This window comes from Sebastes umbrosus, chromosome 7, assembly GCF_015220745.1.
Source record: "Sebastes umbrosus isolate fSebUmb1 chromosome 7, fSebUmb1.pri, whole genome shotgun sequence".
Classification (NCBI taxonomy): domain Eukaryota; kingdom Metazoa; phylum Chordata; class Actinopteri; order Perciformes; family Sebastidae; genus Sebastes; species Sebastes umbrosus.
In genome coordinates, this window is record NC_051275.1 from 1,154,996 (window position 1) to 1,175,043 (window position 20,048).

General features: G+C 42.5%; 1 protein-coding gene across 1 annotated transcript; it reads left to right on the plus strand.

Annotated features, from left to right (window-relative positions):
* Positions 1-8,772: 8,772 nt before the first annotated feature.
* si:ch211-149e23.4 lies at positions 8,773-19,557 on the plus strand. Its single transcript, XM_037774477.1, has 14 exons — positions 8,773-8,923; positions 11,410-11,757; positions 11,893-12,201; positions 14,268-14,549; positions 14,636-14,789; positions 15,156-15,325; positions 15,418-15,699; positions 15,839-16,138; positions 16,236-16,520; positions 16,633-16,795; positions 17,433-17,593; positions 17,750-17,825; positions 18,943-18,970; positions 19,134-19,557. The coding sequence occupies exons 1-14, from the start codon at positions 8,857-8,859 to the stop codon at positions 19,263-19,265; spliced, it is 2,757 nt and encodes a 918-aa protein (XP_037630405.1). The 5' UTR covers positions 8,773-8,856; the 3' UTR covers positions 19,266-19,557.
* Positions 19,558-20,048: the final 491 nt, after the last annotated feature.

Sequence of the window (20,048 nt, forward strand, 5' to 3'; positions counted from 1 at the left end):
CCGGTGTCTCCCCTGTTCCCTCCGGCCGCGGTCGGGAGGCTGAGGCAGGAAAAGCCAACACTAGGATCAGCATTGATTCATGGAGAGACCTTCGTCTGGTCAGCTAACATTACTGCCAAGCAGCTGAAATATAGAGTGATATTGTGCTTTTAGCTGACGTGTGTCTCCTCACTGTTTTGAGCGATGCTCGTTCATGTCTATGTAGAGCGAGCACAAGTGCGAGCAACAGGACGCTGACTTCAGTTGACTTGACGGCCACAGGTGTCGCTGTTAAATTTCTGATTCTTACAAACAGTCCCTTTAACCCAAACTGATCTAATTGAATGACTAAATGTTTAAATGTTGCTATTGTTTTTGCAGTTATTAAGGCAATGTCTTTGTTCAGATATCTTAACTCTGCTGCCATGTCTCCTATCCAGGGTGTTTGGCTTAAAAGAATCCCCCAAAACATAACGTAAATTCGTGAGCCCGGTTGATAGCTCAGCCTATTTGCCCTTTTCTATCCATAAGCAGTCATCATTGGAGGGAGGAGAGAGGAGATGGAGGAGGAGCCAACTCGGTAGGGAGGCAGCATGGCCCATGCCTGGCCAGTTGAACAAATAAAATAAAATGAAATAAAAAACAGATAAAATAAATAAATATATAAATATATAAAGTGAAAAATAAAAATAAAGAAAAGGCAAGATAAAAAAATATATAATAATAAATAAATAAACATAAATATAAATAGATAAAAAGATAAATAGATAGATCGATAAGTAAAAGAATGATGATAAAAAGATGATGTTTTTTAAAAGGCAGGGGGGGGGGTTGATAGTTATGGTGATTTGTTTTGGAGGATTATGGAGAGGTGTTCTGGTGGCCCATTGTCCTTCATGGATTAACTGTGTCATGGCAGGGTTATGGATGGCTCTGTATATATATATATATATATATATATATACTGGAAAAACAAAGTTTGGAAACTTGTGTTTGGTGGATTATTTCTCTGTTGTTACAATGCTAATGGTCATTGTATTTTACATCGTTGGAAAGCCTGTTTATTTACCTTCGCAATGATGTCCAACTTGTAAGGATCATGCATTTGTGGGATGAGCAGCACAGCTGATTATGTGGGTAGCGCCCAAGAAAACTTTGCCAAAATGCTCCGTCAATGGTAAACAGTGTATTCTCCTGTTGGTATTGACTCTTGTTTTGAGTTGTTTGATGGATTGGATGATTGAACTCTCTATCAGTAACAAGGAACAAACAAGATATGTTGGCAATTTTACACTTTATTCATTTAATACACTGTCAGGAGCCTCAGTAGCGGTGGAAGATCCATACGCAGCCACAACAGCCTGGCACCTCCTCCTCATGCTGGTCACCAACCTGGTCACACGTTGCTGTGGGATGGTGTTCCATTCCTCAACCAGGATTCGTTGCAGGTCAGCCAGCGTGGTTGTGTTGTCACTCTAACATGTACAGCACGCCTAAGCTGATCCCACAATTGTTGAATTGGGTTGAGGTGTGGACTCTTGGCAGGCCGTTCCATTCTCTCTACTTCCACATTGTGGAGGTAGTCTGTGATAACCCTGGCTCTGTGGGGGCGAGCGTTGCCATCTTGGAGGATGAAGTTAGGTCCCAGATTGTGGAGATATGGGATCGCCACTGGCTGCAGAATCTCATCCCGATATCTCACTGCATTGAGATGGACTTCAATGATGACAAGCCTTGTTTTGCCAGTGAGGGAGATGCCGCCCCACACCATGACACTGCCCCCACCAAAAGCTGTTACTCCATCGGTGCAACAATCGGCATAGCGTTCTCCGCGTCGTCTCCATACTTTGACCCTGCCATCCAACTTTGGCAGACAGAACCTGGACTCATCACTGAACATGACACTCCCCCACATGTTCAGGTTCCATTGTCTGTGTTGTCGACACCAGGGCAAACGGGCCTGACGGTGAAAGGCAGTCATTGCAGGCTTCCTGGTAGCCTTATGAGAATACACTGTTTACCATTGGCAGAGCATTTTGGAACATTTTTCTTGGTCGCTCCCCACATAATCAGCTGTGCTGCTCATCCCATAAATGCATGATCCTTAAAAATTGGACATCATTGTGAAGGTAAATAAACAGGCTTTCCAACGATGTAAAATACAATGACCATTAGCATTGTAACAACAGAGAAATAATCCACCAAACACAAGTTTCCGAACTTTGTTTTTCCAGTATATATATCTGGGTGAGGATGGTGTTTCTCTTGTGGATGTAGTGGGTGCTGATGTATTGTGGGAGTCTGTGTGCCAGTTTTATTACCTTGTTCTAGATGATTTGTAGTGTGTTGAATTGGTGTTGTGAGGCTGTGGTCTAGGCTGGTGCTGATCGATTGATCAGATGTATGTTTGGTAAAAAGAATCCCCCAGGATGCCCACACACCAGTATAAAGGTTCCGGGAGATACCAAGTGGTAATTAGTGGAGGGGTGTTTAGTGTACTTTAATCTTTCCTATTTTTCGATGTGTTGCGTAAAGTAACTTCAGATAGTGCAGTCGTTGACATTTTAAAGTATGAATGTATTTATTTGTTTTTTTGGTAGTTTTTGATGTAAGGTTAGGATCTCACTTCTGTGGTAGGTTCAGGTCAGACTTCCCTATACTGTGGTAGGTTCAGGTCAGACTACCCTATACTGTGGTATAGGTTCAGGTCAGACTACCCTATACTGTGGTATAGGTTCAGGTCAGACTACCCTATACTGTGGTAGGTTCAGGTCAATGCCAGGTGAAATAAACACCTGGTTGGTCTGCACCTCACCTCCGACTCAAGCCTCCTGCATCGTCAGACTGGGCATCTTTGGTGCATGTTGTTTCCCATCATCCCCCCCCAATTTCCTGCCATCTCTCTACTATCAGCTCTCTAAAAAAAGGCTTAAGGTGTGTTCACACTACGAGTGACACAGCAACAGGTCATTTTTAATGGAAGCCGGTGACATGAAGCTACAAACTGGTGCCAGACACACACTGCATGACGGGCGTAACACGTTACAAATAAAGTTGAGCTGGTCTCAACTATTTTCAGAGCTCCAATGACTCAGTGAAGCGTCAACCAATCGTATGTTTTTGTTTCACCCTGTTTATTCCATCTACAAAAATGCCGTTAGCCAGTTCCCAGTGCTATTTAACCACATAACTACATCAACAAGCACTTGAGCAACACTACAACGCCGACTCGGCGACTATGTAGCTGGTCACACTCGGCCATTTTGTTGCTTTTGCTGCTCATAGTGTGAGCATATCTTCAAAAATGTTTCACCACTTAGAACCTGTATCCAACCTGAAGAAGATGATGTCATAGAAAGTTGTGCTGATCTGGCAGCATGATATTTTGACTTGCTGTCTGTGTAAAACGAGGAGGCCTCTATGGATGAATAAATGTGCAGACTAATGCAATGTTTTAACTCCAAACATGTTCATTTGGAGCTGTTGAATTTCACCAAACAAGCTTTTGTAAGTCTAATAAAAGTATTTCATCTGAACCCTGCAAAGCAACCACTGATCAACCTTTTCACACGGCCACTACTGGAAGTGGTTTGAGGTGTGGCCTTTTGGTTCTGCAACAACAACAAAACGGCTTTGTGGTCTGTGCATTAAAACAAGATAAGTAGTACACAAACGATACTCCCTTCAAGGGTTGCGTATTGTGACAGAACAACAGCCACAATCTTCAGGTAGAGGTCTTGATTTTGGGCCTTGCCTTATGGGCATTGTACAGGTTGCATTAGACTCCCAGCCTGCTGGTTGAAGAGTCCTGTGGTGGGAGAAGCCAGGACGGGTGCCAAGTCTGGAGGGGATGCACAGGCCCGGCCCTGCTCAGCACGTCCCAAACAACCGGTGCACGAACCAGAGCCATCTGCTGTCCATTTCACTTACATTCTCACTTGATGCTCTGCCAGCAGCTCGCTTTTTCACCCCTGGAACGACACTAATCCTCCCATCCTCACATGAGCCACCGAAGCGTCGGGTTCAGCTTGCAGGACAGTCTTCAGATTTTTGACTGAGAAAACAAAGAGCTCCACTTCCCTGAAATGTATTTCAAAAGCAGTATCATTTATCACAAGCCCTCTTCCAAGCTCCATCCTCTACTTACTGTAAAGACCCGATTTGCCTCTCCACTCTTCATGAGTGTGTTTGAGTCATTTCCATCAACTAAATAACCATTAAGCACTCAGCGGTCCGACCTCAACAGTTGAAGTACATAAATGGCTCATGACCTGAACATCAGATGCATCATCTTCAAGACTATAGCATCACTGTTTGAGTGATTTCCATGAACTAAATAACCATTAAGCACTCAGTGTCCCAGCCTCCTCGACTGTTAATGCACACTGGAGCATCAAAGAAGAAGAAGATTGATCGGAGATGTTATGACTCATAGAGACAAAAGAACAAAGCAGATCTTTCTGTCAATTGAAATTTCTATCCTGAAAAAGGATCATTTATTAGATTTGTACCCACTCAATCTGCTTGCAGTTGCATAAAACGTTCTATTCTATACTGCATCAATGTGTTTAATGGCCTTTCAGACATTTCCTGACAGTTGTAAGAAATGAGAATGGGTATTTCAGTATGAGTCACTTTACACTACTAAAGCACAACAGAGTGCTCGATTCATCAAGAATCACAACTTATCACCGTGAGAAATTTACAGGTTTTCTCCCTACTACTCATACTGTTTAGTAATGCTTCTGAAAAGCTTTAAAAATAATGTGACTTTAGAAGGTTGTCAGACAACAAGACATAAACATTCATGAGATGATTATGATTAATTATGGATGCATAATGTTTTATAGGAGCTGATAAAAACGCATCAGTAACCATTATGTGCTCTTAAAAACAAGGTCAGGATGTTTTGTGGATGAATTTAAGTTGTGAGTGTCCTCCTTATGCGCATTATCAATCGATTGGACTTCTGTAAACCAGCTTTCATATATGATAGCTGACTGACAAACTAATATGAATGAGGCCATACTGATAAAAGTGAAGTAAAAACATTCAAATATTCACCCATCCGTAAAAGAGAATTTGAAAAAAACAACAAGAATAACAACCAAACAATATCCATTAAACCAGTGGTGGAAAGTAACGTACAATTTCTTAAGTACTGAATGCACTTTTACTTTTTACTCCAATACATTTTTGACTACTTACTTTGCAGATACAACTTTTACTGACCAGTTAATGAAATAAGATTAAAGACTAAACAGCCCAACAGTAGGTAAATAGTTGTTAAATGTAGCTCCTCCTCCACAAGCTACATCATTAAAATGCTGCTTTCATATTAAAGCATCCTTAGTAATAGCCTAATCCAGAGATATAATATATCTGCAAAGATATGGCACTTTATATACATTTGGCTGATAATGGACTTGCATTTATATTGCGCTTTTCTAGTCTTCCGACCCCTTAAAGCGCTTTACACTACATGTCAGTATTCACCCATTCACACACTGATGGCAGAGCCTGCTAAGGTGCCAACCTTGCCCATCAAGATCTAATCTAAATACTCATTCACACTATGGCTATGGAGCAATTTGGGGTTGCTCAAGGACACATCGACATGTGACCCGGAGCAGCCTGGGATCGAACCACCGACCTTCCGACTGGTGGACAACCTGTTCAACCCTCTGAGCCACAGCCACCCGCGATAATACATCTGTGTTTTTACCTGTACCAGAGTTGTTCTTTGCATTGACATGATGGATGGTACTTTTACTTAAAGTCTCAGTCTCAATAATTCTGCTTCTGCATAAACCTGTCTAAATGAAAGCCAGACTAAAAAGGAAGGCTTCGTTTTTAAAAGAATAATTTTCGTAGACCTTAAACTAAGCTAAGTTACTAAGCTAAGCTAACAAGCAGCTGGCTGCGGCTTCATATTTACCAAACAGACACGTGAATAGACACGTGAGTGGTATTGATCTTAACATCCGTCTCCAGGCAAGAAAAGCAAATAAGTATATTTCCCAAAATGTCAAACTATTCTTTAAAGTAGGCCTACGTTTGACTCTTTCTGCTGCATACAACTTTTAAAGCAAAAGCCAGGCTAAACAGGTTTACATCTACTTTAGGTTTACATTTGAAGATGTCTTCTTGGGTAGGCTGTTCCAACACATTGAAGCATAAAATCCAAAATTATTCCAAATTAAAACCTCTTTTTTTTTTTTTACTTAATTCCTACTTGTTTTCCAATCCAGGGGAGTGAACATGTGCTCTGAAGTAAAAGACCTTTCCAGCCAGACTGTTTGTCCTTTCTCTGTGCTGCAGACCACACGTCTCTTTCACGCAAGTGGTATTAAATTGTACTTCAAGATGTACTGCCCAGAGAGGAGTGCATGCTGATGGCACTGATATAGGCCTGTCTACTTATCTATCTATTTATTTTCCTTTGTACACGAATGCCAGCAGTGTCGCACGCCAAAACTGTTATGTGACTCAGATTGATTGTGGCAAATCAAGTCAGTGTGGAATCCGTTCAAGTGCTTTTTTGTGTGTATATGTGTGTGTGGGCTGGAGCGTTTGGTGATAATTCAGCTGTAAATGAGTAACAGCAGGAAGAGATGCTGCAGATGATCAGTGATGTTCCTTCTCTGAAGAAAGTGATGATAAGGTTCCAGAGTTAAGTAGGTTACCACACACAACCCGTCACAGGCAGGCTTGCCTATAGCCTACTGGCTGATCACCAACTACCTTTTTTCCAACTGAATTTCCACATGTCTTTGGAGAAAGTGATAAAGAGAAAGCCAGCAAGGTGAAAAGGATGCCTGTTGTACATCTGTGAAATCTATAAGTACCTTGTCTGTGAAATGTTAACATTTCATTGTCAGTAAAATGCATTAGCTCGCAGACAGTAGGACACACCCAGAAAAGACTGAAGGTTTCCAGACTACTCTTCCAAAATCCGCTCCACCTACACCTTCAGGGGATGACCACTTCCAAGTGATTTAATTCACTGGAAAAAGCGACCACCAGCTCCATGTTCATGTGATTACAGCGGGTTTTAAGAGACAGACTCGACTCAGTGTCAAGTGTTTGCCCTCGAAAATCAAATGTTGCATGTAACTACGGTAATAGACAGAACTGTATTTTACCTTCCGGAGATACGATCATCCGCAGTCAGAATGGAGTCAGAGAGCGAGACTGGAAGTAATAAGAACTTTAATCTCACTTAAATCATGCAGACAAAACCTCTCATCTATCTGTGCGGCGCAGAGGCTGATTTCTATGATTTGCTTCCATTCATCTTGTTTTCAATCTGTCTTTTATGAAAAACAAAATAACTCAAGAAAAACTTAACAAGAAAGCAAGATATGATATGATTAACACTGGGATTTCTTCTAACCCTTTGAAGGACTTTCAAATGGAAGTTAGGGTGAAATGTGCATGAAATAAGTCACTTTAAGGGATTAAACATCTGAATTTGATCTTGAACAGACAAAGAGTAGGCCCCGAATGTTGCTTCTGCTCCTTCCTCTGCTCGTACATACATGATTCAGGTGTCCAACTCCTTCATTTAAAGTGTATTTACCAGGCAAAGAAAGATAGGACTAAGTCTTTAAATGCAGCATTTGAAGGGAGGTGTGTGGATGAAAGGCATTTAAGGCTTTTTAAGTGATGTTTGTGTAGTGTAGGCCCTCCTGAAGATTGACTGATTGAAGACTGTAGTGTGAGAGTCTGTGTGTGAAGTAGAGAGAGAAAGAGGATGAGACAACCATTGTCTTCGTTGTAAAACTCACTTTCACAGGCTTCAAAATGTCTCACTACGACTTCCAGTTTCATACCAGACGTTTCAAAAAGCCGTTACAAACCACACAAAATCAAAATGTGTATGCAGGGGCCACACGTTCGAATCTTTTTTTTGTCAGGTCATTTCATTCGCTGCCATCCTCCTGTGGTCTTGATGACTCAACACTAAAGTTGATCAACTTTAACAGGAAATAAAATAACGTCAACCCCACATAGACCGGCCTGAAATGCTGTGCAATGAGTCCCGTGCAAAACATCTTTACCTTTTCTCACCCACATTTGTTTCTGTTCGCAGTTTCCATCGCAGGGTGACAAATTGTACTCAGCAAATAAGTCTGACTGAGGAAAAACACACACACACACGCACACACACGCACACACACACACACACACACACACACACACACACACACACACACACGCACACACAGCCTCAAAGTGAATTAGAGGAGCATGATGCCATAAAACAATACCAAGTGATTGATTTCCCAAACTGCAGGGCATGAGCAGCGGTAGCGAGCTGTCTCGCAGACGGGCAGTCTCTGAGTGCCCCAGCCAGGGACGGGATGCTATGAATGATGCATGGCTTTACCACTTCCTAAGGCGCCCTGCTATATGAGGTGGCTGAGTAACTGAACAGACACATAGTGCACGGCGACTTGGAGAAAACAGACTCTGAAGTGAAAAACTGAGAGAGACATGCAAATCTGCAGCAACTCTGAACTCTGACGCTCACGTTATTGTTTCAGAAAGCAAAAGAGAGAACCGGTTTTACACACAGCTACCATACTGTGTGTGTGTGTGTGTGTGTGTGTGTGTGTGTGTGTGTGTGTATTTGTGTGTGTGTGTGTGTGAGAGAGAGCCTGCACACATATGGGTGTATGAGTGACAGCAAACATGCACAAAAGCACAAACGTCAGTGTCAGCTGTAGAGGGTGTGTACCTCCAGTGGTACCTCTCACCATAAACCACAGCGCACACACACACACATACACATATTCACACACACACTTTAAATGCCCATAAGCCTCACATACAGTCAGTCGATCCAACTCTATTTCACTCAATGACACCATCATGGGATGCTCAGGGCTGTTGATTTTGGGTTTTGTCCTAAATGTTGCTCACTGCTTGGAAATTCTGGGTAAGTCTGCATGGTTACAACCCGTCCGTGACTGTCAGCTGTTTATGGGCTTATTTTACTGGCCCTCAAGGTCTTGTTTAACCTGTGGGATTTACACTAAACAGTGCTGCTATGGTTTTCCTAAGTGATTAGTCCAATTATAAATGCAAACAGGCAATAAAGCCACATGCTGGATGCAACTTGAACGTACTGAATAATAACTATTTCTGCAATATATTGCTGATGGAATGTTGGTATTGTCACTCCAGCAGTTATCATTATTATCGACCAGTGGTGTCACCTAAAACCACATTAGTTACCTTTACAGCCTTTAAAAGTGAATGTATGAGGGTCATTAAGGTTTTTCTTTGTGTAAGGGGAAAACCCTCTGCAGCCTACCGATGTTTAGATTTTCTACTGTACGCTTTTCAGGTTCAGTATGAAATCTTTGTTTCTGCTGTCACCGGGACTCCCAGCTGGAGATGAAAGATTGTGAAACAGCTCTGTTTTTTAAAGTCGCATTTGTTTACCACATCCCCAGTCTGTGAAGGAAGAGTTGCTGTGCACCACTGGTGAATGGTTGGTGAGAAAAAGAAGCCCCTAGGGCTCAGGAAATATGATGCAGTGCATGCTTTTTTTCCCCTCTCAGTTATTACTTAGTTTGTATCCTTAAGGTGTGCCTTTTCCACGCTTGGCTGACATTTATTTTGGCAATAACCTGCAAGGGCAAATGAATTATACACCCACAAGGCATAATTGAACTGATACAGCATATTTATTTCTCTCCCTCTGTGTCCTTTCCTCCTAAAAGGCTTTGGAGGCTCTCCACATTGTTTCCATTTGCTGTGATGTATAGTAGGACCAACAGCGTTTCAGCTTTCAGCTTTTGATGCAAACAGTTTAGTTTAGACTGCAGCAGCTGGCTGTATGTTCTGTGCTTTTCCATGAAGCAGTGCAGCAGAATCATTTTACTCATCATGCATCTAAAGCTGAATAGAGGCTCTTGGCTTCAGCGGGCTGATGGGGCAAACTGTGTCCTCAAGTGCACTTTGATAAAGTCAGCAGAGGAAGCAGGATGAAAGGGACTTTGTATGCTTTAGAGGCTGCACCCTGTCCTCTCTGCAAGTGTTAAAACCTGTCAGCTTCTAATATATGTCCTCTCCTCTGAAGCCTCCACTAATCGTGGCTAATTTGTCAACAGTGTGGAGGGGAGCGGTCGTCGGTGTCTGGATGGATCAGGGTGTAACTTTTGGACTGTTTTCATTTCATTAACATAATGGAGTCCTCTATTAAATGTACACTTAGGGGACAAGGTTGCATTTGTCAAGTGCAGTTGTGTGCAAAGTCCATTTCCTGTCGTCAGCCCTTTGATTATTCCTCCTCCATCTTTAACTTATACATTCATACCAGTTTTTGGGTTGCAGCTGTACGCTTGTTGGCCACGCTAGCGGCAATGATGGCTCCATTGGTTTGGCCGGACTGAAATATCTCAACAACTGTTGAATGGATTGCTATAAAATGTTCTATGGACTTTCTGGTCCCCAGAAGATGAATCCTATGGACTTTGGTGATCCCTGGACTTTTCCTGCAGCACCTCCATGAGGTTGACATTTGTATTTGTATTTGGTTGCCAACTTGAAAATGACAACTGCAAACGGGAGGGAGGAAAACAAGAAAACAAAAGGATCATTTTATATTTTAATAATTGATTTACTCTTTCAAATCTTCGTATATGTTTTCATTTTCAATTGCACATTTCTATCTAAGCTTTTTCATTGAAGCTTTTAATTTAAGTATTTACATTTAAGTTTTTCAATTTTCCTTTTCAGGATTTTTCATCTTCAAAATGCCATTTCACAATTTCAATTTCAATATCCAATTTCCTTTTCATTTTAACATTCCATTATGGTCTGATTATTCTTTTATACGAAAACAATGATAATCTATTTTTCATTTTCTTTTTTACTCGCCAATTCTCATCTTATGTCAGCTGCAATCAACTCCAGTCCCCCCCCCCCACGACCCGTAGGTTCATGACCGAATATGTATGTTAGTAATAAAAACTAATGACATACCTATCAGCCTCAGCTGTACCTTGTGTTTAGTGCTATTAGCAACATTTAAGATGCAAATGTGCTAAACTGAGATAGTGACCATGTAAACATGACCTGCTAAACATCGGCATGTCAGCATTGTCATCGTGAGCGTGTTAGCATGGCTGCAGAATAGTCTTGTCTATATTGATTAGTCACTGGCATGTTCTGATTATGATAAAATGAGTAAGAACCTCATAACTACTGACTCATCCATCATACTTTCATTATAGTGAGAGACAATAGGATGTGCAGAAACCCCTTTTACAGGCACAACAGTGGACATCTATAAACCTGCTGTCTGTCACGAACAATCCCATTTTCCCCCTGAAGTCATTTCTGCTTTGCTACTGTTTGCACTGTTGGCTGTTCAGGTGAAGTTATGACATCTCATTTTGTTGTTTTGTATCTCAGGTCCAGGTGTTGAGCCAATTATTGAGATCACACACAACATCACAGCATTCCTGGGAGAGGATGTCTACCTGGGCTGTAGATATCTGGGCGAGAGTGAGATCCAGAGCGCCGAGTGGAAACAACAGATTAACTCCAAATTTAAATCCAAAATTAAATACAAGCGACTGGCAGGATTTGTTTATGGTAAGGTGTTTAACCGCGATGGCTTCTCAGAGCCAGACTCTCTCACCAACCTCACAGTTAAGATGAACGTGTCCAGTGTGGAAGTAGAGGGAGAATACATCTGTGAGTTTTCATTCGAGGATGAGGATGAGGATTGTCATGACAGCACATTCCTCACTGTAGTCGGTAAGCCAAGCCAATAATGCATGTATTATTATTTTATCATTCACCACTATGAGAAGAAATCAGCCTGATGAGGTTGCCATAATTGCCAAGTTGCCAAGACATGCCTACTTCCATGTTTCCTTCATTCATTCACAGCTCGGCCTGACATACAGATCCTGGTGGATGCAGAGACCATGAACGGCTCTCACTACCAGTCGGTGTCATGCTCTGCCGTCGGTGGCAGGCCTGTGCCTCACATCAGCTGGTTGGTTGACGGCCGTCCTCCTTCAGATTACCCTTTTACTGTGGACGTGAGGGCAACCGATCACCCAAACGGCACCTTCACCCTGAGCAGCATCCTCCGCTTCCCCACACACCTGCAGGACGAGGACAGCGTTACCTGTGTGGTCCAACACCCGACCCTCCCAAGCCCCAAACTCACCACAGTCAGGGTGGAGACCTACAGTAAGCCCACACTCACAGCTGAGCGGGTCTGTTGTTGTTGTGTTTGTCCATCTGTGTTGCCAGCCAGGAGCAGGGAGCATATTGTGTTGCATCACCAGTCTGAGTCTTGTGATCGTGCATCATGACTCAGCATCTCACAACACAATAACTTTCTCCTGCTGATTTTTCACGCTGGCCGTTCCCTCCCACTCTGCTCCACATACACAGTGACAGACCATAAATCACATTGCACAATGCAATGCACTCATGTGGGAATGCACTCTTTTCACTGGCGTCGAGCATATGGAACACCATAATGCAGCAACAACCCAGTAACTAATTGATAAGAATATCATACCACAGTGCAGCGTGCAATTTTGTGGCTGTATTTCTGTAGTTACATTTTTTTTATCAAAAACCTTTTACTCACATATTGCAATTTTGGTGAGTGGTGAAAAACATTTTCCAAATTCAACTTCAATAAAGTTCTTGCACACTATAAAGTATTAATGATGGGTGCATACGATCAATGAGGGGGATCTATAAATCCAAGACACTCACTTTATTTACTCACAATGACGGTTTGTTAAGACTTTTATTAGGTCAAAAGCTGCGATGATCTATATGTTCATGTTAACAATGGATCAAATGACTATAAAAGGGGTTGATTGTGGTGATGAGTCCATAGAGAATTCTGCCCTGACTCTGTAGTTTCTCTGAGCTCTACTGAGCATTTTAACATCTTTTCAACTCATTATTTTGGTTTTCAGGCAGCTCTGATTAATCCACCGTGCACGGTTCAGCACCGAACAACAGACAGACACAGTTAGTGAATGGCTAAGGAGTTGGTAGAGACCAAAAACAGAGCTGAAAGGGAGTGAATATGGGACATTCGCGAAACACAACTACATGCTAATGTTGCTCTGTATACTGTATGCTGAATGCTTAAAAGGTATGTCAATGTTGTATTCACAACTTGTCTCTGATGTCCCCAAGTGGCCCCAAAAAATCAGATTACAAACAGATACATTTACAGTTTTTTATTTCTTTTTATGTAGCATAATTCATCCCCAGATAATACTTTGCACTTGTAAATACATCTTGAAGTCAAACATGACTCATGTAAAACTTTAAAGCAAAACTTAAGCATGTATAACCCAAGCTGGCAAGAAACAGCTAGTAGCAAAGATACAAAATCCTCACAAGTTTGGTTTTGTTGTCACCTTAACTTACCCAGCAATGTTGAAGTTCACACCCCACATGTAGGCAATGCTTTGGTTCCCGTGTTACATGTACTGCCTCTAGCACACATCAGACAAAATAGGTGGCCCGAACAATCGAAGTAAATGCTCTTGTGTAGTAGTGCAGCATAATGCCGCTCATTAGGACCATTTCAATTTGGTCATCAACCTTTAAATGCTCTCATGAGACAAAACTATTTTTTAGGCAGATCCCTGCATAGATTCACGTGTGCATGTACAGCAGACTGTACGGGAACGATCCCATTAGTATGAGCCAGGCCAGCCAGCTCATTTGTCCGTGATACATTCACATCCCACTGAAGTACCACAGCTTAGGTAATTTTCCAGCTGCAGTGGTTAAATCCACACAGAACTGTACAGCAGGTGTTAACAGATGACATTTTTAAAGCCAAATTGCATTAACTCACTTTAATCGTACATTCCCTTCCCCAACACCCAGGCTCATTTCTCTTACTCATTAGGGATGGCTGGCTATTGTATGACACCACGACTTTTATGTATTTGATAATAGACTGATCTCTGCTGATTCCCTGCATTAAAGCTTGTGGTTCTCTCAGCTTTGGTTGGACAGCAGCTGGGCCAGACATCTGCTCTCAGCTGCAGCCTGGCCAACAGATGGGACAGGTGATAAGCCTAAGTCAGCACTCTCCAAAACCCAAGCAGAAGCCCCTTACGGCTTGTGTTTAGCTCATCCGGCCCCGGCTTCCTATTCAACAAAAACACCCTGAGCCTCAACTTGATATCTGACTTTTAAATTTGCTGGAAAAAAAAACATTCGACCTTGTGAAAGGATAAACTCTTCTCACTTTTCTTCCTGCTCTTTAGCGAGGCCAAATGTGACCATTAAAGCGGAGATTGTACAACAAGGAGGAAGTGAGTTCTGGGTGGTCTCGTGCATTTCGTCTGGAGGGAGACCTGCCGCTGACATTGTCTTGGCTTTGAACACAGACGAAGAGCTGCAGAGAGAGGACAGTACAGACTTAGACATGCAGACAAGCTCAGTCGTCCTCCCTGCAACCGTGTATGAGGGGCGTAACGTCACCTGTGTGTTTGACCACCCCACATTTACACACAAAGTGTCACGAGACATAACACTGCAGTCTTTCTGTGAGTATTATCAAGGATTCACCTTTGAAAAACTCTGCTGATGCTCATGAGGTAGAAGTTACAGAGATGTACTTTCTATTCTGTAGATTTGTCAGTTCAGTCGTTGCACTCAGAGCTGATAATCAACAGTGATGACCTCCAAGGCACTGAATCTTTAGAGGTGCAGGAAGGACAGAGTGACACCGTCATCAGCCTGAAGGTCAAGGGGAATGTGCCACATTACAACGTTACCTGCACAAAGTAAGAAATATTTGCTGATGTAATGGCAACCTCTGGCCTGGAATTGTATTTTGTATTGTATTGTAAGTGTCTTGTTTTCTTTTTCTCTTGGAAAGAATAAAAAATAATATGGGGAAACTGACAGAAACATACTGAAATATTCTCAAAATCAATGCTACTTTTTTCTTGTGCACGTGACTGAAACAATACGTACCCTGTGGAGGATGTGGTAATACATTTGGTGGCACCAAACCACAAGTGACAGACAGCAGGAACCAGATTCAGACATGTTTCCTGACTGAAATAGCAGTCATATTTTAATATAGGTAAAATATTCAAACTGAAGCATGAAGTCCTCTTTGCATTCTTACTTGTGTTTTCCTCTAGAGATCACGGGCCCTTGCCTGAGGGATTGGAGCTGGTTGGCAGCAGCCTCACAGTTCAGGGTCCTGTGAAGCATCAGCATGCCGGCCTGTATGAATGTTTCTTCTCCTATCACCATCTTAAAGCAGCGCTGACGTTTAATGTCACTGTTAAACCTCAAGTTTTCCAGCCTGGTAGGTGATACTCTGCATATATTTCAGATTTGTGAATTTTCTTCATTGTCTGACTATGAAACATTGATGTGGAACCTTCTCTCTCCTCTCAGTTCCTCCCACAATACGAGTTGATTTGCAGACGGAAGATGGACGCAGGGTGATTGAGTGCTCAGCAGCTGACGCTTCTCCTGCAGCCAACATGTCCTGGCTTCTACCAGAGGGTGTGTCTGGAGTCTCTTGGTTCAATTTCACTTCTCATAATGGAAGCCACTCTGTCAGGGGAGTTTTACTCCTCCCTGCCTGCTCGCCTTGGGAGCTCACTGCAGAGTGTGTGATAAATCACCCTGCGTTTGAGGAGCCACAGAACAGAAGCATAACCCTCCCTCTTTGCGGTATGTTCGACAAATCAAGCGATGGATAATTTTTGTCTGAGTAGCGGACATATTTGGCCGTATAAGAGGCATAAATTTTCATCTTGTTCTCAAAAGAAACCCCTCACTTCTTGTAGTTTAATTTCTCTTTCCCATGCAGCTCGCCCTAACATCACCATCACCTCTAGCACTGAGTGGAATGACGGTGATGAGTACACAAAGGTGGACTGCTCTGTGGACAGCGTTGCCCCTGCAGCAACCATAACCTGGCATGTTGGGAACAGTGACAACAGCATCAGTTATCTGTCTGAGACTGAAGTCCAGGCTGATGGTTCGGTTTCGGCCTGGAGCTCTGCACGCTTCTTGTCGTCTTTGTATTCTGGTCAGAATTTGATGTGCACGGTGGAGCATCCGAGCCTGGAGGCACCAGAAAAAAGAACAATACACATTCTTGTGCAGAGTACGTTAATTCTTTCTTTGAGATATTTCACTTTGTGATTCACGCAAACTCACACAGCTGCTCATCCCTTCCTGTCATCCCTTGTTTTCTTTTTCAGAAGCCCCTCTGTTCAGTGTGTCTGTGGTGAGACAGCAGGACTCTCCCCTCTGGCTGGCAGTGTGTGAATGCGGAGGGGAGGGTGTCGGGACGAACCTCGCCTGGATCCTTCCCGAAAATGCTAAAGGCCAAATATCTCTGCACTCAAAGTATGAAGGGCATGTCATTAAAGCCAGGCTGACTTATCAGTTCCCTCTGGCCCTTCATGAGGGGCAGGAAATGACCTGTGTGTATCAGTTTAAAGATGGAGCCACAGAGAAAAAGACCATCCACATCCCCAGATACCGTGAGTTTAACAGAATCAATGCTCCTGCACACTTCAGTCACTCTAAATGTTGTAATTCACGTAAATGCATTCAGTGATACAAAGATACAAGGTTCATCTGACTGTTCTGCAGATATCTCCTCTGTGAGAGTCTTAAACCACACGACTCCTCTGCAAAGCCGCTACGGTGGTGAACCCATCGCACACAGACTGGCTCTCCAGGAAAATCATCACAAGCAGAGAATACTGCTCCGAGTCGAAGGCAACGTGCCAGAGTACAACCTCAACTGTAAAAGGTTTTCAAATGATTCCTCTATTATCTACCACCTGATCATCATGAGGAAGCACCTGTACGCACAGTGTTCTGCACAAAATTCAACGTTTTCCCCACTTTAAGGAGTTAATACACTCAAAGTTAACAATTATCAGCCTGAAAATGGATATGGATATCATCCAGCATAATTTGGACATTAAAGTATGAGTTAAGATATATTCTATATCTTTCTCATTGTCAACAAATCCCATGAAAGGACCTAAACCAACAATGAAAAAACATGGGCACTCATTTATTTTGAGTCAATTCCACAAATACTCACGAGAGCACATGTGTATTAATCCGTGGCTGAAAATAGCCCCTAACTACTGCATGTTTTCTCCTGTTTGAGTAACATTTGCTAAAAACTACAGTGCCCAGCTGATTTAGGAAATTACTGAACCTTTTTGAAACAAATTAAACTTCCTATTTTGGAATGTTTATGTCTCTAGTTTAGGAACAGATGAGGTACACACAGAGTATGAAAGTCAAACTATTGAGAGATGGACTAACACATTGGGTGGTTGGTTGTTGGTCTTTTCAGCTGATTTGTGCACAATAAGAAAAATATCAAATAATCCTTCAAAGACAAATTGATTTAAAAGTCACTTGTGTTTCAGGAGTGATGGCTCATTCGTCCAAATGGACGGGGCTGCAATGGTCTTCCAGTCAGAGCTCACAGAGCAGGATGAAGGCCTGTACAGATGCCGGGCGTCCTTCTATCACCACGCAGCCACAGTAAACATTCAGGTGGAGGTCACGAGCAGGGACAAACGGCTTGGTGAGTGCTTACCGTGTTGTATCTTCCATCTACAATCAGAGTTCACTCAAACATTCTGATCATATCAACATGTTTTTAGTTTCAATATGAGGTTTGCTGAGACTTTGGTTTAATATTTGTGGCTTAAACAACTGTATGAACATGTATGTGTTTCAGTACTTGTGGCTATGATCTGTGTGTCTTCGGCCTCAGCCATCATCCTCATCTTCATCGTCACCCTGTGGGTGTGCTGGTGAGTTAAATGCCTCCACAGGTGACAGGCTGCAGCTCGGCAGGTGATGTGTTGACGGGCAAGTGAGGGCAACGCTGCCGGTGGCAAGCGATACGAGACAAACAGGATGCGTGGATCGTTAACCCAACTCACCAAAACCCCAGTACCGTGCTGTTATTCACAAACAGGAAGAGAATGTGGCTGAAGCAGACAGGTGCCTCTGCCACCGCAGCCCTGCTTGTAGACAGGTAGCACATAGATAGATAGATAAACAGCTTCTCCAGTTTCCTGCTCTGGCTTTTAGCAGTGTTACTTGTGGCACTTTCTGCAGTAGACTTCTATTTGCTGGCCCATTATTAGTATAATGAAATGCGAGCTGCCATTCATCAATGAGAAAAATCCTCAAATCCATCTCTTAATCTTATTGCCGTTGGAAAAAAGAGTCAGTGAGTCACTCGTCTTTTACGACTGATGTGGGATATCTGTCACGATCCTATGGCTTCTGCCAGCAGAAGTTTCCACATTTTTCACATTCACTGCCAAATCGAACTTCTCTCAAGAATGTCTGGATCAGATCAGGCCTCACTGCTGTGAAGAAAGCTGCGCTGTGCAGCACAACAGTGGTTCAGAGGCTATTTCAATAGGCCTCGCTCTCTGGTCACAACATTTGGTCAAGGTGCCATTGGTTGACAGAGCCTCGGCCCCATTATCCCTCGCCCCAGTGGGAGGGTCCTGTCAGGCTAATTTGGGAAGGTCAGTCACACAGCGTACAACAAGCGTACACAAGAAAACATGACTCCCCGGGAGAAAAGCTATTTTGGGACCGTCAACCCCCTTCACCCTCCCCTCCAGTACTACGGACACTTTATGACGGCTGCAGGTCTTCATTGGGTTGATGTCACTGAGGTCATAATGTACAAAGCGAGCTGCTGCTTCTGACATGAGAGATCAATGGTGAGGACTCGGGTCGCCACTCGCTGTGTCCATTGATAGTCCTGTAGCATAATGCATTCACACCTGCAACTTGTCCATGTGGACAGAACTCAGAGGGTCAGATTAAGTCACAGTGCCATCTAGTGGTGTTGTTCAGCCCTATTGTTCACATCATTCATTCACTATTTTCTGTTTTGTTTTACAGCAAAGGAAATAGCAGAACAAAATATAAGGTAAGACTAAATTCAGTCTGCAAGTTTGTTTTCCTTTATTAAGATGTTTTTCAGTGTAAATTCATCCTGTTATTATGCAAATCTGAAACCAAAATGAAGTCTCTCAACCGGTTTCCTTTTTTTCCCTTGCTGCTGCACTCCCCCTCTCTATAATCACAATCAGGAGTCTGTCTCAACCTTGACCTCTCTGATGACGGAGCCCGGCTCTCCTCAGGTGAAGAAGCCAGCAGGGACAGAGAGCGACAGTAAACTGATCAGTTACTCCATAGTCCTTGACATCAAGAGTACAGTGTGAAGATAAGAAGGCTCTGGAATACACATTCTGCTTTACATTCTGCACAAACTAGATATGAAGGCTTACTGGAACTGCAGCATTGTTTAGGATTGCACTGTATTTTATATGAGTTCAGCATTAGAAGTGAAATAATCATTATTTTTGTATTGAAATATGAGTTATTCTTAAGGTTTTTAATTTTGACTGATTGGCATTAATGATTTAAACGCATTTTTTCATCTTACTTGAATTGTGTACATTTTTATGCACATTGTATTTTCTGTTATTGTCAATAAAATCCTCAAAATATAATTATTTTTCCAATTTGCAGTTTTGATTAACTTGTTTCCACATGGCTGCACTACAACAAACACATCTCCACATATAGTAGAGATGACTTTAGCTTCACACCATCTGCCCTTGTGATATCTTTGGTCGACTAAATTAGTGAGCAGCATCTGTTGTGACAACCGGAGTAACTCTATAAATAAATTGTCATACAGTTCATGATCCAGATGCAGACACACTTATCTTCAGCCCACTTTAGGTTGCTGTGTTGTTACACCCTCTTGTGGCAAATGATTACAAATACAACTGAGTGAATCAGGTTCTATTCATGACTACTTCGTCTATGATTGCTGTGAAAACTAAAATCAGTTTCCTTTTAAGCTTTCACTCTGAATCCCTCGAGGATCTGTATGCTCTTAACGTTTCTTAAGAGTTTCTTGAAGTAACCAAAAAATATGACATAATAAAATGGTAATTTTCAGTTTCTAGTAGGTTTAGTACCACACAACCACTGTA

Bases quoted from the DNA above. Each gene is read 5' to 3' on its own strand.
- si:ch211-149e23.4 (XM_037774477.1), top strand. From the start codon at position 8,857: ATGGGATGCTCAGGGCTGTTGATTTTGGGTTTTGTCCTAAATGTTGCT. The intron at 11,758-11,892 runs GTAAGCCAAGCC...ATTCATTCACAG, and splicing joins CACATTCCTCACTGTAGTCG to CTCGGCCTGACATACAGATC. The intron at 12,202-14,267 runs GTAAGCCCACAC...CCTGCTCTTTAG, and splicing joins AGTCAGGGTGGAGACCTACA to CGAGGCCAAATGTGACCATT.